Below are 25051 nucleotides of genomic sequence, written 5' to 3' on the forward strand. Positions count from 1 at the left end.
TCTTTTTTCGTGCTAATCCTCACCAGATATTTTTTTCATTGATTTTTCTTTTCTCTTTTTTTTTTTTTTTTTTTAGAGAGTGGAAGGGAGGGACAGAGGGAGGGAGGAACACTGATGTGAGAAACACACATAGATTGGTTGCCTTCCACATGTATCCCCACTACTGGGACTGGGGACCAAACCTGCAACCCAGGTACATGCCCTTGACTGGGAATCGCACCTGCCAGGGCAAAAATTAAAATTTTTTGAATGAATCCTATTCACTCAAAGTGAAAGGACCAAAATAATGCCCTCCCCTCTGATGGATACAACAAAAATGAAACCCAAATCTACCCTTCAAATGAGTTAATCACTTCTGACCAAGTCAGAAAACACAAGTACCTTATAATTGCCAAAAAAGGAAAAAAAGGAACCAAGTCAATTCTGTAAAATTAGTCATTCATAATTAGAAAGCTATCTCTCATGGAAGGCTTTTACATCTTGCCTACAAAATACCTCTCCTTCACAAAACTACAGGCTGGAATCAGCACAACAGAAACAGACTACATGGATTAGTTAGGCAGCATGGTCTCTCTCCTGCATACACTGGTTGATGATTGTAAATTAACAAAATGATTTTGTATAACTATGGCTTGGATGATGCCAATTTCAAAACCAACCCATAACTCACAATTCTTTTTGGTTGCATGGTTTATATAAAGATAGCTAATTTCTGCCTGTTTTCTAAAGAGAGAAAGGAGACAATGCAAACCACTGGCAAATTTTTCATTCTCTACGTGGTTTTAGAAAAATTTTAAAAAGGGATCTGCAAGCCAAACCACTAAGAGCAGCAAACATGATATCATACGTGAAAATATTTTCTGACATAAATGAAAGGTACTATATCACACCATTTTGAATCTGTCACTTAAGAATGGAGGAACTCATGTCCTAGCAAGTTAACTGTTTTTCTGTTCTCTCCAACACATAATTAATCATTTGATTTTAAAGCTAAGAGGAAAATTATAGGTTATGTAAATAAATATTAGACTATGTTTGAAAACAGAAATAGTCTCGTTTGAAAAAAGATAAGGCATATTATTGAAAAAACAAAACATTCCAGCTGGTTTTATTTTTCTTTCTTTTTAGAGTTAAATCTTTTTTAAAAATATATTTTATTGATATTTTACAGAGAGGAAGGGAGAGGGATAGAGAGTTAGAAGCATCAATGAGAGAGAAACATCGATCAGCTGCCTCCTGCACACCTCCTACTGGGGATGTGCCTGCAACTAAGGTACATGCCCTTGGCCGGAATAAAACCTGGGACCTTTTAATCTGCAGGCTGACACTTTATCCACTGAGCCAAACCGGTTAGGGCTAGAGTTAAATCTTATTATCTGAATCTGTAGGATCAAAATTTAAAGGATATATGTCTCATTTTCACTCCTGTCTCCAACTACTCTGTTCCCCTTATAGGTAACCAATTTTACTTAGTTAATTCTTCCAGTTTTTTGTTATGCTAGTACAAGAATAATAATTACATATTCTTATTTTCTCCCTTTCTTACACAAAAGGTATTGTACAGTATACACTGCTTTGCACCTTGCTCTTCTCAGTTAATAGTATGTTCTGAGGTGCTTTCTATCAATAGCACTTCTATTCTTTTTTTAAACAGCTGCCAGGTCTAAATGAACCAGTTCATTCAACTAGTCCTTTCCTGCTGAACTGCTGGGTTATCATCTTTTGATAGTATAGGTGATGCTGCAATGAATAACCTTGTACATATGTCATTTCTTTCTTGTGTAGGCCCTACCTACCAGTGGCTGCTTCATCCACAGCTACTGTCCCCAGTCTTTAGGCAGGGGCTCACTGACCATCAGCTGGTTTTTGTATACTAGTTCAAGCATGTCAAGCTCGCGGCTAGCGGGCTGCAAGTTTGACATGCTTGCTTTAGTTCTTCTTCTTAAAATCCCCTTCCCCCACGCATCTTTATTTAACTCCTTTCCATCCCTTTGGATCTAAGCCCCAATGTTTTCCTCCAGCTAGCCTTCCACAATCCCCCACACCAATCCAACTCCCCTTTGCATATTCACATGACCCTTCTATTCGATTGTATTTATGTATTTGGCTAATGCCTATTTCTCTTGACTATAAGCTCTATGATGGCAAGACCATTATATTTCTGCTACCTAACTCAGTGACTGGCACATAAAAAGCAATCGGTGACTATCTGCTGAATAAAGAAATAAAATGTCAAAGATGCCAATTATATACATCAATTTGTTCTCAGTATTTTACATGTATTTGTTTTAGCTTTAAAGTAATTATTTCTTGAAACCTTCAGTTCACTCCATTTCTACTACCATCACCCTGTTCCTAGCTCCTATCTTTTCCTCTAAACTACTATATTCCCCCTTATGTTCTACTAAAATCTATGCTCCATATTTCAGTCCTATCATTTACCAAGAATTCTTTCATTAGCTTCCCACTAATATTAAAATTAACTTTTCCTTAACGTGGTCTATAAGACCTGCATGCTTTGGCCCTTGCTTACTTCCCAGTTTTCTCTGTGCTCTAGTCATATTCATTCTGTGAACATATCACCTCTGTGTATCATCCCCCACCCACCCCAGAGGGCTGTAACACAAGCTGTTCTTTCCGCTGAGACACTCTGCTTCTCACTATACCTGGTTAATGTTCAACATTCTTCCTCAAGGAAGCTTGCCCTGACCACTCTTAACTGACTATGTACCTCTACTTGAAAGCACTAGTCACAGCCAAAATTATGTATATATTTGATCAATGTATTTTTTACTATCCTACAAGCTTTTTAAGGGTAGAATTTGTTTATACTTTGCTCATTGGGTATCACCAATATCCAGAACACTTCCTGGTGAGGTGAGACTACAGTTTTGCCACCCCCAAATATGCCATCTGGGATGTTGTTTTTAGGCTGGTTATTAAGAAACAAAAGACTAGAAAGAAACTTTGGCCCTCCCCTCCCCCTTACCTGCCTAAATAAATGCAGATAGAAAACCCTGCTTAAAGGAAGGGAGCATCACCTTAACATCACAATATAAACAGTGGCAGCCTGTTGGTTAGTTTTCCCTCTGTGTCCCACTATTTCTGGGTAGTCCAGGTAAAAATTTGTTTTCCACATGTTTTTGCTCCTTCTCATCTACTTGTAAAATGCCCATTTTCCCCTTGAAATATCCCAGACCCTTGCTCCCCTTCTCCTTTGGCCAAATGGCCTGCCTATAAATCTCAACTGCCCAATGTCCTTGAGTCCTATATTCTTATGACATCCCCCACACAGATCTGTAATAAATTTCAGACATTTCCTCCTGTTAATCTGTTTCATGTTAATTTGATTATTAGGCCAGCCAGAAGAACTTAGAAGGTGGGAGGAAATTATATTTACCTGGACTTTGGCACACAGTATATATTTGAAAAAAAGGTTTGTTAAATGAATGGAAAAAAAGGACAATAACAACATGAAATTATATCAAAGTAGAGGCCCAGTGCATGAAATTCATGCAGGGCCAGGTCCCTAGCAGCTGCCACATATACCCCTACCGGGAATTGAACCCGCAATCTGGGTATGTGCCCTGACTGGGATCGAACACGACACTCCTTGGTATACGGGATGACACTCTAACTGAGCCACAACAGCCAGGTCTCAAAGAGAAGTTTTAGTAAGTAAAGAATTTGCCCTCTAAGTTTTTCCAAACATTTACAGCATGTTTTTACAAAAATGTACTAGGCTTTGAATATTTCCTATTACAGCTACTGAGTCATAAACAGTTGTATAGTTGTCTCATATTACAGGAATATGTTTACTTTGTTCCAGGTGTTTTTAATTTTCTGTGTATTCTCCTGCCTCGCCACTTTAGTTCATTAGAGTTTTCTCTGAAAGTTAAATTCATAATAAGGTACATATAAAATAAGTCTGTTATATATTTTTTAAAAATCCTAATATACAGGAATATTACTGTATTCTGATTATATATAAAACGTGATATGAGGAAAAAGTTTTTCATCAACCTAAGAATCAGGATGATTTTTGAGAAAAATTTTTTATTTTATTTTATTTTAAATTAAGTTAACTGTATAAATCAGATATATGTCCAGGATGGATTCCAAGTCTGGTTCATCATTTTTGCCCCTCGTCATCCTTTAAGTCACTGAAATATAATAAATGAAAACAACAACAACACTGCATGTAATGATTATAGCTAAGTAACTGACATTACTTTAAAGAGTATATTTTATCCTTCTTAAAATAAGAATATAATAAAATTAATGGGATACTTACTTTTTATTTATATCCTAAAATAGATTTGTTAAATCTGTGACAGGGTTTTCTTTTTATCCTAATAAATTAACAACCCTGAAAAGAGATTTACTGCCCCAGAGTTAAATTATGATCATCTTAAGGAAAACATTCATCTTAAATTACTTTTTTCATGTTCTACGTGATTCCAAGCCATATAAAAAGTTGTTTTAAAAAAATAAACATGGCTTGCTCACAATAATCTGCATGCTTTTCTCTAACTTTTTGTTTCCCTTTCCACGCAAACAGTACACACTGCAGACAATAGCAGCATTTCTGAAAGAGTGAGCTTTGCCCTCACTAAAGCAGTGTGGTAATGAGGATTCACCCTTCTATCCCATTTACTTCCATCTCTCTCACTGGCCTTCAGTGAACCTCTAATTCTGGGAAGAAATGCAAACACGCATTTGCTCAATGACTACTACACATTTAACACCATTGCTAGGCATCAAGAGCACTGTAAAAGAAGGCATGGTACCTATTCTCACAAAGGCTACAGAGAAACAGAAATGCCCATTTTTTTCTCTTTAACTTATGTTTTGTTTTGAACCTTGAAAGGAGCAATCAAAGGTAAAGAAACTGTGTCAATCCACAAGACAGCTCGAGTTACATTACTTAAAGGTCTAGAAAAAGAGAAATATTGATAAAAGGAGAAACACTAGAAGAGCCTAATTAATTTTGTCTTTAACTCAGTGGCGTTTAGTAAATAAGGAAGAGACTATCAAGAGATTAATAAGGGTTGTTTAGGTTAAAGAAAGAGAGTACAGATTGTAAATAGTAGAAGAATTCAATGTTTTCCATTAAGGATAAAACTATTTCTAAAAACAGAAATCTATGACAAATATAGGTATGTGCCCATATTACTCAGTATTAATGCATGCACATACACAGGAATGTTTGTATTTTACATACCTACTCCCTTTGTTTTGCCAGGGAAGGAAGGTTAGACTAACTGTATATAAACACCTTAATTTTCTAAAATATAGCTATGAATTTGCCTCTTAAACCTTCTGAAAAAATGTTAAAAAGTTTTAAGAACAAAACAAGCCAAAACATTCTCACAATGTTGGGCCACTAAAATCTATTACAATAGTTATAGGAATGGTTCTTAGTCCTTTTCTCAATGACTATTTGCTTTCTACTTTATGCATATTCTGGGTGTTTGGTTACTTGGCATCTCATTTCAGAAGAGAAGTGTTGCTATGGGAAGACACTCCAATAGCCATGATATGAGAATCAAAAGAGAGCCCCTACAGCCTCCTCCACAAAGCTGCAAAAACAGCTTTTTAAAAAAGCAGTAACCTTTAGGACATCAAATTGCAAAATAGCACATTCACCGATGTTTCAGATAACTTTCGTTTAAAAAAAATTCAACATATAATATTTTAAAAATATAAAGTTTGTTTAAACTCATGTGCTAAGTAGATTACCTGATAAATGATTTTAAAAGAGATATTAAGGTACAAATTCGGCTTTAGTGTAACAAAAGAACAAAACCCAGATTTGAGGTATTCAAACTGCCAAGAAAGCGGGCAGGGATGATAGTTCTTCAGCCTAAAGGCTTGTTTTCTCCTCCCTTTGCTAGAACTATAATAATAAAAGGGTAAAAGTTGCTCAAACAATAACAAAAATAAAAGTTTTCTCATGGACCTGTCTTCATCAAAATTATAGTTTTGAAGAATTAAATAAAAAAGATAAAAATATCAGAGCTTATTTATAGGTTTTATTTTAGACAGTCAATTACTGAGTTCACATTGAAACTTAGCTTGATAACAACTCTGGAAAGCCAAAAACAAAGACCGTCTCTAGGCTACCCAAGAACATAAAATCCTTGAGAATAAAGCCAATTTTATTTTCTTGTTTTATATTAAGAAAGGTCAAAAGAGATGTGACAATGACATTATTTTCAAAGAAATGACTTCCAAACCTTTATCTCTGAAGCTCTGGCCCTGCTTATCCCAACTCTAAACCCACATCATTAACTTCCTACCATTGTTTCCACTTGACTATCTTGTCATCATCTCAAACTAAACACAGGGTTAAATAGAACAATTTCCCAACCCTCCTCCTCCACAACCTTCAAGCTAAACCAGCTTCCTATGTTGATTTCCCAATCCCTGTCATGCAGTCTTTTTTAAATTAAAAAAACCCCACAAAACATTTATTGATTTTTAGAGAAAGAAACATCAATTTTTGTTCCATTTTTTTTAATTGATTTCAGAGAAGGGAGAGGGAGAGAGAGATAGAAACATCAACGATGAGAGAGAATCATTTATCAGCGCACACCCCCGACTGGGGATCGAGCCCACAAACCAAGCATGTGCCCTTGACTAGAATCAAACCTGGGACCTTTCAGTCCGCAGGCCGACACTCTATCCACTAAGCCAAACCAGCTGGGGCTGCTGCACTTCTTAATGTGTTCACTGGTTGCTTCTTGTATGTGCCCTGACTGGGGATCAAACCCGAAACCTTGGTGTATCGGAACAACACTAACCTACTGAGCTTCTTGGCCAGAGCCTGGCATGCAGTCTTGATGTCACTGTATTCTTGCCTTTCTGCAGCTATTGCAGTGAAGGTTGTTATGAGGATTAAGTGATAGAATATATGTAAAATGCACAGCAACTGATAAAAAGTGCCTTCCCTGATTCATGTCTAAATCTGGGACCTACTGTCAAGTTTCAAAAATAGTTACAGTAAGAGAAGTAGCAGTAAATGGCCACTGTCTATCCACGTGCAATCTGCTCATTTTTACTTACCCTGGCAAAATTTATATAAGTATAGCTCGTTTAAAGGTGCTGATTCTTTCAAAATAACTTTCCCTCCTTTTCTTTTTTAGAGAAAAGAATGGAGAGGGAGAGAGAGAGAGAAACATCTATGTGAGAGTGAAACATAAATTAATTGCCTCCTGCACCCACCCTGACTGGGGATCAAACCTGCAACCTGGATATGTGCCCTGACTGGAAATAGAACTTGAAACCATTTGGTGTATGGGGCAACGTTCCAACCAACTGAGCCACACCGGCCAGGGACTTTTCCTCCTTTTAATAAAGGCAACACAACCTTTAATAGAAATTGTCTAAAGTACTAAAAAATGTATAGAAAATAAAAATTACCCATAATTTCACTATCCAGAGAATAGCATACAACACCATTAGATCCCAATGGAATGCAATTATCATTTTATAAATTTTCTAAAATCATTTTCTCTATTTGCAAAAATCCTGAACCCCCAAATACTTTCCCTTCAAATTAGCTTTGAGTAGACCCCATAACATTCTAGCATACTTCATTTAGCATTACATTGCCTAGTGTTGATCCATTATAGGACAGTTTGTCGAAATATTTTCATATTTAAAATATACATCTATATCTAAGTACTGATATAGTCCTATCCATAAAAATAGTATACAGCATAACTGACACATATGGATAGATATATGAAAGACTAATATGATGCCATCTACGTGCTCACAATCAGCACTGTGTTCTTGTTTGAATGATGCCAGGCAAAATGTCTGATAACTCTGCTGAAGTTTTCTTTACTTTCATTATAATGTTTTCACATGAATTATTTTTCACCCATTGAAGCTAAAAAGGGGGAGTGGTGGTGCTGGACTTGGTAGGTCTCAAGGAAATGTATCATTCTGCAGCTTTTATGGTAACCAGAAGAGTTTCTAAGGAAATACTAAGGCCAAGAAAAAGATACGAACAGACAATTCAAACTGAAGAATAATTTTAAGAGAGTACCTGGAAGAAAGCAGAGTTAAAGGCCTATCATGGCTTCAGAAGATGTGCACAGGAAGGGACCACAAATGTGCAATGGTAAGACCCCCTCTCCATGGAACTGAGCTACTACACCTATTGACTCTCTTACTTCCAGAACTACAGCTCGCTCACAAAATTGAGTATGCATGTAATGGAAGACATGTTAAAATGGGAACCTATTCTTTACTTAAACCAAAACTAAGGAGCATAATATTATATGAATCCGTCTTCAAGCCTACAGTAAGTAGGTACATCTCAGCTTTCACTATCCTAGTCCTCGGATGTGTTCATGTTACATGAAAATAACGTGATTTCTTGGCTAATTTCATCTAGATTATGCCAAATGCAGCTCTATGCTGGACTTTCTAGTCATTCCTCATTTGCCAGTTACTGCACAGAATACTCTTCCTTTCCTGAAATCTGCACCTACCATTAATAAAAAGGTTTTAAAACATCCCGAGCAGAATCTGTCATTATATAACTGTTTTTGGCCAATTGTTAGACATGAAAGACTAGGACAGTAGAGCTGATGATGACTTCTACAACAGAAAGATAAATACATTTTGGATACTTCTAAAAACTCAAACACTGATTACAGGTGAAATTCCATTTTGCAACTGTAATGAAAGAGAGTTAACAAAAACAAAAAACTTTTTATTTATTGCTCTTTAGGCTGACTTTTAAAAGTTCACAGAAAGATCTCAAAAAGTAAAGAATAAGTTCACCTTATTTTCTTCTAGAAATTTCAACTTGATAGAAACATCATTGCGCATTTTATCGTATTTTTCCTTATGTGCTTGGAACAGATGCTGTGACTGCTCGATCTTTGGCAGAGTGTTTGCATCACGTGGTCCAAGATTCAGTTCTTCCAAATCAGTGCGATATGCATCATATTCAATCCTGGAAAAAAGAGAATAAGTGAAGCACATTACAAAACAGAGTGAAATAGGTTCAAGAAGTGAGCTAGAAGTACATTACAGTCTCATATTATGCCTTAATAGATAATAATTTTCACATATACTTTATACCTTATGCTTTTAAAATGATGTATTTCTTTAATACAAAAAACTATTAATATAAGCATGGCGGGAAACAAAATTCTACTCATCTCAGAGTAGAATTAAGCTGCCCCTTAATCTCGTTAACTATCCCTCCCAAAGTACAGTATTAACTGACAAGTAAAATTTCCAAAATGTGAAAACCAGTTTGAAAAAGACAGACGTCAAAATCTAATGCTAACAAGAACAAGAGTAGTAATCTGGTTAATACTGATAAGGCAAAGCAGGTGAGGATGGACTTTAGAATGAGATACTTAAAATGAACCAATAAAAGGAAGTTAAACTGAGGGTCAGCAGTCCTTAAAGTACAGTTTATGTCAGCAATGCACAACAGAACTATAGCGCGAGCTGCATATGTAACTTAAAGTTTTCTAGTAGTCACACTAAAGTAACAAAAATTAATTTCACATGTTTTCTAATAATACATTTTATCAAAAAATCCAAAACATTATCACTGCAACATGTAATCAATGTAAAAAACTGTTAATAAACTATTTTACTTTTGGGGGATACTGAGTCTTTGAAATCCATCATGTATTTTACACTCCCATCACCACTCAATTCAGGCTGGCCACATTTCAAGGGCTCAGCAGACACACACGGCTAGTGGCTACCATATAAGACAGCACAACTCCAGATGGATTTCTATAACATTAGTATTCAGAATGTGACACAGTATCTATCATAGAGCATTTACCACCTTGTGTTCCCTGAGATGTACCCCCTACTAGTCTCCCACAACTAACTTAAATAGTTACCTCACCCACTATCACTCCATGATCCCATAAGCACCTCATAATACCTCAAACACAGCACCTGTGAAAGTATAATACTATCTTGTTTATTAAACAGTGACTTATCCAGCAGTCATAATTACTCAGTACTCAGCCAAGAAGAAAGTGACCTCTAATTTAGTCAAAGTCAGCACCACAAAACTTATGCCCTAAAAATAATGCTCTTTATTCAAATCTCTCAAGTACAAGTCACAGTTCCTTTTCTGAGAATTATGAACATTTTAAATGTCAAAATATATTGTATATAAGACTTGAGAAAGAATGTACTGAATCTAATTTATTCTTCACTTGTACTGAATTGAACAAACTTGATCTTTCAGGGCCAAATAATCATTCATTCATTCACTGAAACATTGATTCATTCAAGAAATATTAAGTGAGCACATTCTATGTTCCAGGCACTGTGCTAGAAAGTAGAGCTATAAAGATCATCAGATAGTTTATCTTTGAGAAGCTTACAGTCAGTGGTTCTCAACCTTCTGGACCTTTAAATACAGTTCTTCATGTTGTGACCCAACCATAAAATTATTTTCGTTGCTACTTCATAACTGTAATGTTGCTACTGTTATGAATCATAATGTAAATATCTGATATGCAGGATGGTCTTAGGCGACCCCTGTGAAAGGGTCGTTTGACCGCCAAAGGGGTCGCGACCCACAGGTTGAGAATCGCTGGTCTAGAGGGAGAGAAGTTCTTAAAACAACTACAACAAAATGAGATGATGGAAACTGCCAGAAGAGAGGATAAAAGAGAGTGGAAATCAAGAGGAAGAAATACATAATTAGATATTTGAAAGGCATCTCAGAGTAGAATTAAAACACTAAAATAAAATTTTAGAGGATGGTAAAAGCTTAAAAGGTAGATTGGGGCAGGGAAATTGGTAGAACTTTCCAGGAAGAGAATACTATGGACAACGGTGTATTTTTATCTGTTGTAAGGTACCATGAAACATTTGGAAAGTAATTCAGTATGTTAGAACCTGAAGTTGGACCACATAATGGAAGGAGTCAAAGTCAAACGGGTAGACAAACCTGAGATTAAGCAGGGCTTAAAGGCCATGCTAAAGGGATCAGGTTTAATCCATAGGACAAGGGATGGGAAGCCACAGAAAGAACATGTGCAATTTGTTCAGGACAGAAAGATGATTACAGTAGTAGTGTAAGGAATGGAAGATGAGCTGGAGTTGAAGATTAAGAAATCAGAAATAAGGAAACCAATTAGAAGATTACGGGCAAAAGAAAAATGAGTCACTGAATCAGGACAATGGCACTAGAGCTAAGGAGGAGACAGATACTACATTTTTAGGAGGCACTGACTTTGTAACAAGTTGGTTAAATTCCATGGGTTCTATATAGCCAACTGGATGACCACTCTATCCTTCCCTGGCTCTAATATCTTCAGCTACTTTATCTCTTGCTGCTTCATATATATAAAGTAGTCAGGATTCCAGGTATTAACTAATATCTTTGCTTATTATTATGGCCAAATTAGAAGAAAAATAACTAGAAGCAAACATACTAAAAAAACTACAAAAATAAAAGAGAAAAAAGTAAAACAAAAATAAATAGTAATATGTGGTGGCTTAATGTGAAGACAAATATCCTTCAATTGCCTTGAATCACAATTTTGAAACAACAGTGATTAATTTAAGCATAATCAAAGTTATAATGCTGACCTTACATCCAGAGTTTGTAGATGGTATCAAAGTAAAACTTTCCCTAAGGGCTTCTTTAACAGTGCTCATTACAACCAGAAAGAGAAGCATGCTAAGTTTTCAAAATGTAACTCTTCACCTGCCAGTCTGTATTGAGTCCACATCAACAAAGTTAGTGATAGCTGGTTACTTTTGGTTTATGTAAAACTTCTAGAGAATAGGTGTCCATATTGACCACAATTGACTCCCTTGTCGGTGCTGCTATAGAGAAGTGTTGAATGGGCTGTTATTTGATTTTTTATACTTGAAGCACCAGAGGGCTAGGAAATGCTTGTACACAATGCACAATGGGGAGCATTAAAAGGCCACCCGAACATATGCCTAAATTGCCACTTTCTGTGCTGGATCAAATAGCTGACCCTTGTCCTAAAAGTCAGTAAATTCTGATTTTGACAGAGAATAAAATTTAGCTACTGAGAAATTTTTAATCTGGGATTCCTTTTTACATGTCATCCCTCAGTAGGCAATGCTTTAGTGTTACAACCAGTCAATTCCTTAGCTACTTCATAAAAAGCACAGAGAAGTCAAACCCCAAGCTAACCTTGATGAATAAAATCATATGCTGTAATTTCAATAAAAAGAACAAATTATGGGGCGAGGTCATTATTGGTGGTGGTTTTTAAAGCACACACAGAGGATGTCTAAAGGTTTCCTGATAATCAGCTACCAAGTACATATAACTTGATTTATAATTTTGTTGAAGTTTCAAACAAACCTCTATATTGGATAAACTGAGATCTTATATCACATTGTGCTTTGTCAGATTTCTCATGATAAGATACGAAAATTACTTTTTATAATAAGATGTGAAAATTTGAGATTTAAAAGATGCAGTTCAAGCTTGAGGCCTAATGATCAAAAGTAGAAAGCTCATGGATTCTCATTTTGGTTTTAAATTAGCTCTCCAAGTGAGCAAAGCATTCAACGTCTAGAGGTTTATTTTTTTCTCTGCAAATTAAATATAAAATGTCTATGGAGTGACTTATCTAATAAATTTTTCTTTCTTTAATATGAGCTAGTATTTTTAAAAGCATGTCAGAAATAAAGGTTGAAGAGAAAGATATTACATGTCTAAAATAAAATATATTTTACATTTTGAAAATATTTTTTAGTAACTACATATATTTCAAAATAGGTGGACAATTATAAAGTAGAGAAACAGAACTAGATTCATGTAGTGTTTAACTGGGGATACTTTTGTAACAAAAGAATTTGCAACTTCAAAACCCACAAATATTAAAACAAAAGTGCTTAAAATGATTAAAGAGATAAAAAGAAGAGTATTCATTATGAACAAATTAGGATATTATGAATAAGGACAGACAGATTTGAAAAAGAATCAAATAGAATTTATAGAATTGAATCCTTTAAAACATACAGCCAAGGTCACGAGAGGACTTAAATAGAAATTGGAGAACCAATTACTGGAAATATTATTGAAGGGATTCCTACTGAAAGATATCTTATTGAGAGACTCAATGTTACTGAGGAATATCCTATTGATAGATTGTGTTTCTTCTTTTCCACCTTCTGATTTTAATACTATGTTAGCAAATAATTCAAACAATAAAGTAAAAAAAAAAAAAAAAGTCCAAAATCTAACTATGGCACTGAGCCCCTTCTTCTTCCTCCTCCCACCAGACAACCACAGGTATTTGTCTTAACCTTCATTCCCAAGCCATTAAGAATCTCATATGAGTTAATACTAAATTGAAAACATAGCATAGGATAGAAGCATCTCTTCTTGTGGAAAGATCAAAGTTAACTTTCCAAGTGATTTGGGCTTTTAACGTATGTAAAGCAGAAGAAAATACATACTTAAGAATAAGCACTTAATTGCAAAAAAAAAAAAGACTAGATGAATTTAGTTTTCATAAGCATTTCTCACATCATTAAACTAGGGCCAGAGGCCAAAAAGTAAAGTTAAACTTCTAGACGGTAACGTTTGCACTTCAATTACACTACAAAAAGTATAACAGAAAATAAAATTTCAAGTGGTAAGAAAAAAAACCACTTCAAGGGTCTTTGAATGAGGTGTGGGGGGAGGGGGGGCGGGGGGATGGAATCTGGAATCAAAAGTTGAAAACTGCTATCATGGGTCTGCTACTTTTTAGGCATTTATAAGTATTTATTAATATGTACTTTGTTTACCTAATAGGATGGTAATGAGATGGAGAAATTGTGTGTGTGAGTGTGTGTATATAAAATGTATGAAAACACTGCATTATACACAGCTATGACAATATAAGGCAAATATTTCATTTATATAAAAGGTAAAATTTGAAAGAGTTTGAAGGCTGGTTATAATCTGGATAAATGGAAGATTAGGGAGTTGGTATCCACAATATGAACAAAGTCAAAGAGGCAGAAATGAGCTTGTAAATTCAAGAGAAATGGAAACTATAAGTCTGGCTACTGCAGAAGCAGTCAACTGCTTACAGTGGGAAGCAATGGTAATAAGGGTGAAAAGGTAGGCTTAGGACAGATTATAGAGGGCATCTAATCTCTACCTGGTAGAACACAAGGCCTTGTCCCCTTCTAAGGAAGCTGGAACTGGGAGAGCCTTCATCTCCTTATCCCCTAGCAGCCAGGGTTTGGGCACATGACCAAGATTCATTCGGGCACCTTAAAGGCAATGAAGCAAATATTCAGGGGTCTTTTGGAAATTATTTATGGTAGCTGTGGCAGCATCAAGTACCAGGGGTACCCAGCATCAGGGTCCTAAGCAGATTCTTCTGAGGAATTATCTTGGCTTTCTCTTCTCTTGCCATGCTATTGGCTCCATAGGCTATCCTATAACCTCATACATTCATGTACTGCCCATACTGGCCAGAGTTGGTTTCTCTTATTTACAAAGAAAACCATTACAGAATTGCATACCATCTGTAAAAGAGATAATATAATGAAAATTTATACCAACCTGGCACTTTCATACTGTTTCACAGTCATTAATGTATCTTCAATTGTTTTATTCACCAAAGTGTTCACACTGGCAATGAAAAAATTAATGGCTCCAAGAAGAGTCTCTCCATTTTTAGCCAGCAGCTTCTGGGTGTCTGCATTATAGCCAAATTCTTCCTAAAACAAAAAGTCACCTTAACTTATCTAGTAATAAGTTAGTAAATTTATTTTAAAACTCTCAAATATCACTAATGGGAAATTATTTGATTTAGAACTCTAGCTATAGAATTTTTCTGTCAATGTTTAAAAAAATAGGAATCTAAATTATAACTAGCTATATTATTACCAGAAAAGTCTAGTAAACCAAAACTGTCATCAGCTCAGATGCATAGCAAAATAAATAATTTTAAAAGTTAAACTACTTTGTACTAGAAAGAGTATTTTCATTTCTCCTTTTTGTTTCGATTATACTGTAAGCACAGCTGTTAGCAAGAAAAATATAGCAGATTATTAATCAGAGAAACTATAACTTTCACAACCAAATTAGGTAACAATTGGCTAAAACTTTCAGACATAAAATAGATTGCGCTTTTGTGTTTTGACTAAATCTCTTTGAAGTATAAATATTAATAATACACATTTCTTTGTAAACTTAGTGACCAGTTGACGCCCAAGTTCAAGTCTATCTGGGCATACAGCTGAGGAAGGATCACTCGACACCAATGAATTCATTTCTCTGAATAAACTGAACCTTGGCTTAGCAACATTACACATGGCTCCTTCAGATATGGCAAGGACTAACTCTAAATTTTCAGCAGTAAAAGCTTTACAGTCCAAGTTTGATTAATTAACAGATTATCAGGAACACATCAGACCAAATAAAAATGTTGACCATATTGTAAGATGTATCACTCAATTTGAGAATTCTGAAGTTTGTCATAAAAATTTTTAATTTAGCTGAAAAGAATGTAATATTAAATTAACTTGAATCTTAGAAGATACAAATTTAATACTAGTGCTATAGCTATAATTAAATTTTTAGGAGATAACATATTCAACAGTTAATAAATAGCAGGAAAGTAAAATTATTTTTATTATGCTAAAAGTATTTTCCATTTAGAGATCCAGTACTCTATATGCTGGACTGAGGAAAATCTATACAATCTAGAAGGCTGCTCTTTTACTAAAAACAAACAAAAAACTAAAACTTAGTAAGATGAAACAGCAGCAGAAATAGTATATTGCAAAAATTGAAATCCTATATTTATAGATGAGAAAAACTGGCCTAAATTCAAAGCAGACAGGAGGAGTAAACTGCCACTATTCTGTTTCATGAATGTAAATCTCACCTATAATTCTGTGATGAGAATGTGTATAAAACTTAAGATTTTAATGTATAATTTGAAAACTGGCTAGAATAAAAAAGCATTTTTACAAGAGATACAGTAGTAAAAGACATAAACCAATTAGGACATTAGGAAGAAATATACATATGTACATGCATTATGAGTAAATACATAAATAATTAAATATGTTTTGGCACCGCAAATATGATAAAACATAATTCCTAAACTTCATTTAGTTGATAATTTATGTTACTATTCTGTTAGAGACATTTTACATATTTTTGTGAATTGCCTTAGTAATTACAAATAAACTAAACAAATAAAAGAGTACATACATCAAGAACAACGTTGTGGTTCTAATCTGCCACCGAAGAAGGAAAACCAGTCCAATTCCCTGATCTAAAAATGTGCTTACTTTACATATGGAGAGAACAAAGTTTGAAAATATTAAAATTTTTTTTATTCTTCAGCAGCTCCTACATCATTTACATCTACCAGATGCAAATTTACCAGGTGTAAATAAACAGCACTTCCCATTAAACTTAGGACTAAATAATTAAAACATCTGATTTGTTCTAAAACATCAAGTTTTAGTAATATAAATTATTATGTAATTGATAACGAATGCATTATTTTAAACAATAATACAGAGCAATAAAAAATATAAGTATTAATTGATAATTGACAGTAACTTGGGTTGTGTGAACTTTCCTAATTTTGATGTAGATGTTACCCTTTAAATTGAGAAAATACAATTTAATGAGGTGCCGTGGTATAATAGAACTAGGAGTCAGAAGGCATGGGATAAAATGGTAAAAGTCTAGTTTGGTAATTCAAACAACTTGGAAGTTCACATCTTGATTCTGCCATTGACTGGATTTGTATCTTTTGTGAATAATTTAAATTCTTTGTGTTTTAATTTCCTTACTAATAAAAAGAAGATCATTCCCATACACACCTGATAGGAAGTATAATGAGATAATCTGTATAAAGATTCAGACAGATGACAGATATTTGTTAAAATATCATTTCCTATTACCCTTAGGACATCAGCTTTTTTACTGGTAGATGCTGGTTGTTTCTCTAAAAAAGGAAAGAAGTGGACTAATCTTTAAATTTTCCTCAACTTCCAAATGCCATAATCCCATCAACAGCGATCACATCCATCCTAATTTATGCAGTGCCAGTAAGTGCCAAGCCCTGAGTTAAGTATTTTCCACGGATCTCAGTTAATACAGCACAAGGTGGGAGACAGTGGACACCATCTCTTCACTACTGCAACCTGCTAAGTTATCCTCATAAAGAATCAACAGAGGCATGGCTGGTATGGCTCAGAGGCTGAGATTGACCCAGGAACCAAGGGGTCACCAGTTTGATTCCCAGTCAGGGCACATGCCTGAGGCAGCTGATGGATGATGATGTTCCTCTCTCATCAATCCCCCCTTCCTCTCTCTAAAAATCTATCCCCCCCTCTCTCTAAAAATCACTAAAAAATATATATATATATTTTAAAAAGAATCAACAGGCAAAGAAGGGAGTAACTTTGCAAGCTGGCATGAGTGATCCTGATTACCAAAGGAAAACTGGATTGCTGCTATGCAATGCAGGTAAGGAAGAGTATGCCTGGAATATAGGTGATCCCTTAAGGCAGTGGTTGGCAAACTGCGGCTCACGAGCCACATGCGGGTCTTTGGCCCCTTGAGTGTGGCTCTTCCACAAAATACCACGTGCGGGCGCGCATGTACAGTGCGATTGAAACTTCGTGGCCCATGCGCAGAAGTCGATATTTTGTGGAAGAGCCACATTCAAGGGGCCAAAAAGCTGCATGTGGCTCACAGTTTGCTGAACACTGCCTTAGGGTGTCTCATAGTACTCCTATGCCTTATGACTAATATCAATGATTTGGGGGACCCTACCAAGCAAAGAACCACGACGGCTGAGGGGCTGGCTGAAAGCAAATGCAATATAGAATGGGTAGTGGAAGCAGCTATGACTATGTGGACATTTGTAGAAATAAAGACTATACTTTTAATCAGTATTTATTTCTTATTTTGTCTTAAACACATTTGTGTGTATAAATACTTTTTTTTCCCTTCCCTCTCTTATTTATCCCTTTATCATGTAACACAGTATATGTTAACTTTACATCATAGTATTTAAGTTATAGTATATCAAAGAAAAAAATGAACGTTACCCAAGGACTTTGCATCCTCTTCTGGGGAAAGAGTTAATATGTCTTAAATAGTCTGCAGGACAGTTGTATCATGATAGGTGGAAAAGACTTTCTTATTGTCTTTATTTTGAGATTAAATATGGTTTAAGAACATGTCCATATGTGCTAAATTGAAATGAAGGGTTGTGATAGTTAATTTTATGTGTCAACCTGTTTAGACTATGGTGTCCATTTGTCTGGTCAAACACCAGTCCAAATGTTGCTACGAAGATACAGATTTTGTTGATTCGAATAACATTTATAATGATAAACATTGGAGAGGTGATTTAAAGTTGACTTTAAGGAGATTATCTTCCATTATGTGGGTGGCCTCATTCAAATAGTTGAAGCCTTACGAACAAGACTGAGGTTTCCAGGAGAAGGAATTCTGCTGTTAAGACTGTATCATAGAAATCCTGCTTTAGATTCCAGCCTGCTGGCCTACCCTACAGATGTCAGATTTGTCAACCTCCGCAATTCCTTAAAATAAATCTCTTTGTGTGTGTATATATTATATACCTATCTCCTATTGGTTCTATTTCGCTGGAAAACCCTGATATAAAAATATCCATCCAGTAAATATTGATTCCAGATTTCAAATACGGTAGGTTCTAATTTACCGTTATCATTATTATTTTTTAATCCTCAACAGAGGAAATGTGTTTTTAACTGATTTTTTTTTTTTTTTTTTTTTTAGAGAGAGAAAGGAAGGGAGAGAGAGAAAGAAACATCAATGGGTTGCCTCCTGTATGCACCCTGATCATGGATTGAACCCATAACCTAGTTATGTGCCCTGACCAGGAATCAAACTGGCTACCTTTTGGTATATGGAAAGATGCTTTAACCATGCCACCTGGCCAGGGCTAGTTTACCACTTATTTTACATTTATAAACATCAATTAGAATGTTAAAGCCAATGAATTTTCTATTTCCTTCAAATCACTTAAATATACACACTTGCCTTGAGCATTTGTTCACTGACAAATCATATCAAGCACATTTCGGTGCACAAACATCATAAAAGAAGGATATATCATGTCTTTTTAGCAAAATAGGATGGTCCAGATTCTTGACCCAAAATGTTGCATGATGGGAGTCACTCCTGCTGAACAACTAACTAGATGAAAGAAAATACCTGAAATGGTTAATTTTATGTGTCAACTTGGCAAGGCCACGGCATCCAGATATTTCATCGAACATTATTTTGGATGTTTCTGTGAGGGTGCTTTTTGGATAAGATTAAGATTTAAATTAATGGACTGTAAGCAAAGTAGACTGTCCTCCATAATGTAAATGGGTCCCATCCAATCAGCTGAAGTCCTTAATAGAACAAAACTGACCTCCCAGAGCAAGAAGGAACTTTGCTAGCAGACTGCCTTTGAACTCAAACTGCAGCTCTCCCTGGGTCTCCAGCTTGCCAGCCTACCCTGCAGATTCTTTATGTACTGAGTCTTCATAATTGTGTGAACCAGTTTCTTAGAATAAATCTTTATATATCCACACATCCAGCTGGTTCTATTTCTTTGGAGAATCCTGACTCATACAATACCACATTTCCTTTTTGTCCTTAATAATACATTGTTACTCACTGACCCTTGGATTTACGATGAATTTTCTGGGATATCATCAGAAGACTCATAAACTAAGATTTCACTTATATTATCAATTTTGCCATTATTGTTAAGAGTCAATACTGCTGAGTCTTTGCAATCCTCTTCTGATTTATCTAATAATTGTGAAATATCTTCCTGTGGTATTATCTTCTCTTTGCTATTATGGGCAGGAAATGGAAAATTCTAAGTTCTCCGCTGTGTTCATGAATATTTATAAAAAAAAAAAAAAGACCACAAAAATGGTTTCTCCAGATTTCTTGTTGGCAACACAAACAAAAAGTATTTCTCTCACTATTGTATCATTCTAGGCAATGGTGTCTTTCTTTTGTTTTATTATCTTAGTCATTTCAGGAATTGAATCGTGACCTCCTGGTTCATAGGCCAATACTCACACACTGAGCCACACCAGCTGGGCTATCTCAGTCATTTTTAACATGGTTGGAAATAACTGATGAATAGTGATGAAATAATTCCTAAGATGATGAAATAGCAAAATGTTTTAAGATATAGAAAAATAAGATCATTAAGATCTCATACTGTGTCACTGATTTCTTATGAACCCATATGGTAGTTGCAAAATAAAAAGTTTTATTCTATTAAAAAAAAGAAGTAAATTTTCTCACTGGGAGACCTTGAAGAAAGAATAAAAGTCATGAAATACCAGTTCTTACAAAGAGTTAGAAATGCTCAAACAGAAAACTCAAAAATTAAAACTGAGTCCAATGGACTTGAATACTGAGGATTATTAACCCTTAATTCTGCAAAAAAAAGGATTCACATATACAAAGAAATGTAATAAAAGTATTTATTAGCTAAGACTGACCATTAGTTGAGTTAATTCATATATAAGCCAGGCCAGCAAATGTATCTCCAAGTTGCTTAGAACTGTATCTGGCATATAGTAAGTCCCCAATCTGTTAACTATTATAATTAACTAGTGGCCTGGTGCATGGATTCGTGCACATTGAAAGGAAATTAATTAGAAATATTTTAATATTGCTAATTGCCCTTTCTCTATAATAGAAGTGTCAGAGATGAAAGAAAATGAGTAAACTGTATATGAAAATAATATATGAATAAACAACATAAAAGACATGATATAAAAACAACGAAAACATGATATAAAAACATTGATAAAAACAATGACTAATAAATTGATTAAACTTATTCTAATATCTCCCTGTATACCAGATTAAGAGTAAAAACACTTTCAGAGTGCTTGACTAATCTCCCTTGTGATGAAGTATTTACAACTTTAACTTTAATGTCACACGCTCTTCGAACTCGAGAGAAAGCAACATATAACTGACCATGTCTAAAAACAGGTTCAGGTAGGAATATTCCTACTCTGTCTAGAGTTTGTAATTTATTAATAGTCATTCCAAAAGCTGGCATCACGGGAAACTGTCTTCGAATTAATTTAAATGGGAGGCCAGTGTCAGACGGGGATAGCTGTGCCAATAGCTGGTCTTCAGACATATTCTGTTGATGCCGCCGCTTTCTTTCAGCATCAGAATGTCAATGAAAACAACCAAATTCACGATCGACAATGATAGATGGAAACGCATGCGTGTGATTGGCATCAGTGAGAGCTTTATATGTATTGTACACATGTGAGTCAATGTTTATTTTTAGATAGCCAGTGTGCATCATATGTACCGGCTGGTTGGATGGACAGACGTCAGTCACTTAGGCTTTTAGATAGATAGATAGATAGATAGATAGATAGATAGATAGATAGATAGATAGATAGATAGGTTTATTGAGTGTAGCATTACTGTTAACATATCTGCAACACTTTCCCAGGTTCTATACCCTGGCTACCTCTTTCTATACTGTGGGGCTTTTTCTCTGGGTCATAGACCCTCTAAAGATTCCACTTTAGATAGCATCATGGAGAAACATAGACAGACCAGGATATAAATTCCAGTTCTACCTTTTGATTCATAATCTTATAAAAATCACCTAACCTCTCCTGGCTTCAGTTTCCTCATCTATAAATTGGGGATAACATTTCTTGCAGTGTTGTTCATTGAATTACATGACATAATGATTATAATGCATTCAGTCTATTATAATTGTGGACACTCAAAACTGCAGCTGTTATGCTTATCCTACTTTCTAAATATTAATTAGTTCTTTTTGTCTGACTCAGAATTAAAAATCAATATTTTTCACTATTATGATATATGTTGCCATCTCTAGCCAGCTTTCTTTGTCCAAGTTTCTAGATATTATGAAATGACTTAATACTCTATATTATCTAACTCTTGAAGTTAAAAGTCTGTATGCAAGGGATTTCTGTACCCTTAGGTGAGAGAAGAAAAAAGACAAAAAAGAGTCACTTAAGATATCGTAAGAAATTGTTGGAAATGTTTTGCTGAATAGAAATGTATGCAGAAAAATAATTTCATTCTAAGATTCACAATTTATACTAATGATTCAGTAAAAGTATATCACAAATCCAGTCAAGCAAGTTACTACTTGTTCAAGACAAAAGGAGACTAGGTAAGAGTGAATTTTCAATAGACGCGCAGATTTATGTTTTATCCACACCCAGCTATACATAACTATGACTCTTTCTAGGTTCAGGCAGGCTGAGTATTCCATTTCCTTCCCTCCAATCAAGTTCCCTTCCCCTGAAGCCTCCAGCTGACATCTCTAGAGTACAACTGGTTCACTATGTTGACATAAGTCAGTTGGGCCTTCTTAAAAATTATATTAGACTAGAGGCCTGGTGTATGAAATTCATGTGGGGGGCGGGGAGGAGGGGTGCCCTCAGCCCAGCCCACGCCCTCTCACAATCCAGGACCCCTCGGGGGATGTAGGGCCTAAACTGGCAGTTGGACATCCCTCTCACAATCTGGGACGCTGCATGCACCAGTGACCACACTTTTCATACAGGTGAAGGGCATCTTGCTGTTCTATGGGCAGCTACATTTTTTTGCCCTGATTATAAAAAGTAGTACATAGCATGATCCTTCTGAGGCAGTAGTACCATTTTCCCCATCTTATGGATGGAAAGACTGAAGCAGAGAGAAGTGAGGTAATTGGCTTTGTCACACAGTTATAAGTGTCAGAACCAGGGCTGACCGCAAAATGTACAAGCCAGAGTCCATGCATGTCATCGCTGCATCATCCTGTTTTTTCAGTGTTAGAGTAACCTTGCCATGTTTTAATTTTTAAATCTAAGAGACTGTTCCCAATATATAGGGTAGGATTCCTAGGCCTGGCTGGCGATCAGGGTCATCTGTGGGGCAACTGGCAGGCAGAGCAATCGGGGCGGGGGGGAGAAGAGGGCCCTGCTGGCACCCACCTTGGCTGGCGGCCTGGCACCACCCACTGGCCAGCTGCGTCCCTCACCACCGCCTACGGTTGCCTCCCTCTTCGAGGCAACTGGTGGGCAGGGCGATTGGGGGGCCCCCACTGGCACCCACCTTGGCTGGCAGCCTGGTGCTGCCCACTCACCGGCCCCGCCCCCCGCCACCAATTGCTTCCCTCTGCGGTGCCACCAGCAGGCAGAACAATCGGGGGGGGGGGGGGGCGCTGGCACCCACCTTGGCTTGGCTGGTGGCCTGGCACCGCCCGCTGGCTGATCACAACCCCCAATTGCCACTGCTGCTGGTTGCCTCCCAACTGGGGGCAGCTCCTGCGTTGAGCGTCTGCCCCCTTGTGGTCAGTGTGCATCATAGTAACCAGTCGTTCCGCCGGTCAATCGATTTGCATATTAGGGTTTTATTATATAGGAGGATATCTTTTAAAAAACCTAAAGATTCGAATTTGATTAAGACTTCCGCAAATCAGAAATGTAACAAACTACCTCTTAGAATACTCCTATCGCCACTCGCCTCCCCCGATCCCATAGTTATTTAAAATAATCTTACATGGAGTTCTAGTGACTTCAAACTCAGGTCAGCAAATGCATCTCCAAGTTGCCTTTGTGTATGTACCATCTGAAAAAGCTGGGTTGACAATGTCTGAGCAAGTCTTAGAATATTTTCATACTTTTTCTTGTTATCTCTTAATATATCAATCTGAGCTTCAAGTTCAAGGTCCACAGTTCTTGACCCACGGCCTAGCTTTTCAGAGATAATTTGTCGAGTGCACTAAAAGTGAAAAGATGCATTTTGTTTAGAAAGAATAAAAGGAACAAAAGAAAAAAAATAATACAGCAATCCAAAGTAAAATGCTAGATCATATGGCATATATCACTTTTGGCTTCACAAAAGGCAGACTAACAAACTGAAAACTGTCAGTGCCCTTTTACAAGTTCATTAGGACTCAGAAAGTAAATTTAAGCCAGTCAATGAAGGAAAAATCCCACATGATCTCACTCATTTATGGATAATAAAGACCATTATACACTGATGAACAAAAATAGATAGAGAGGCAGAGCAGCATTGATCAGACTGTCAAACTACAGTGGGAAGCCTGGGGAGGGTTGGGGAGGCGGGGTAAGAGATCAACTGAAGGACTTGTATGCATGCATATAAGTATAACCAATGGACACAAGACACTGGGGGGTAGGGGAGGCCAGAGGAATGTCAAGGGGGAAAAAAAAAAAGGAGACATATGCAATACTCTTTGTAATACTTTAAGCAATAAAACAAAATTAAAAAAAAAAAAAGAAAGTAAATTTACCAGACATGTCTAATAACTACTACTAATCAGAGGAAGTTTTTTTTTAAAATATATTTTTACTGATTTTTTGCAGAGAGAAAGGGAGAGGGATAGAGAGTTAGAAACATCGATGAGAGACAAACATTGATCAGCTGCCTCCTGCACACCTCCTACTGGGGATGTGCCCGCAACCAAGGTACATGCCCTTGACCGGAATCGAACCCAGACCCTTCAGTCCACAGGCCGATGCTCTATCCACTGAGCCAAACTGGTTAGGGCAATCAGAGGAAGTTTTAAGATCTAGCTAATTCATATATTACCAGATAAGCTCTCTCACAAAATCGTATTTTAAGCTTACTGCACTTGGTAGCTTATTTAAAACAACTGATTAGCATTGATTTAAGAACAATATTGGACTATTAATAACTAAGGAATAATACCAAATTACACTCTCCTATTGGTTTCATATGACTTTCCTCCTTTTATCTTCCCCTTAAATCACTGTGTATGTGTGTAAGTAGGAGGAATGAAGGGAAGAAAGGAAAAAGAGAAAAGAAAAGGGGTTGGGACTGGGGGGGATAGGAGGAAAAGAGAGGGGGGTGAGGGAGGAGAAGAAAGGAGATTAGAGATTTCTGAATTCTTTTACTTTTGCTCAAATAGAGTTAAATTATATTATTCCATTCTGCCTAGAAAATAATGATAAAAAATTTATACTT

General features: G+C 36.1%; 1 protein-coding gene across 2 annotated transcripts in view; it reads right to left on the bottom strand.

The window, feature by feature from the left end:
- The window catches only part of ARFIP1 (ARF interacting protein 1), an 83312-nt gene that overhangs the window by 14658 nt on the left and 43603 nt on the right, over positions 1–25051 (bottom strand). For both annotated transcript variants that reach the window (XM_081092258.1, XM_081092257.1), the window contains 3 exons: positions 23600–23821; positions 14564–14721; positions 8803–8977 (listed from right to left, as the gene is read on the bottom strand). In XM_081092258.1, the coding sequence (XP_080948384.1) occupies positions 8803–8977; positions 14564–14721; positions 23600–23821 (555 nt within the window). The remainder of the gene's footprint in view (positions 1–8802; positions 8978–14563; positions 14722–23599; positions 23822–25051) is intronic.

Source organism: Myotis nattereri (genome assembly GCF_964212035.1).
Source record: "Myotis nattereri genome assembly, chromosome: 5".
NCBI classification, from domain to species: domain Eukaryota; kingdom Metazoa; phylum Chordata; class Mammalia; order Chiroptera; family Vespertilionidae; genus Myotis; species Myotis nattereri.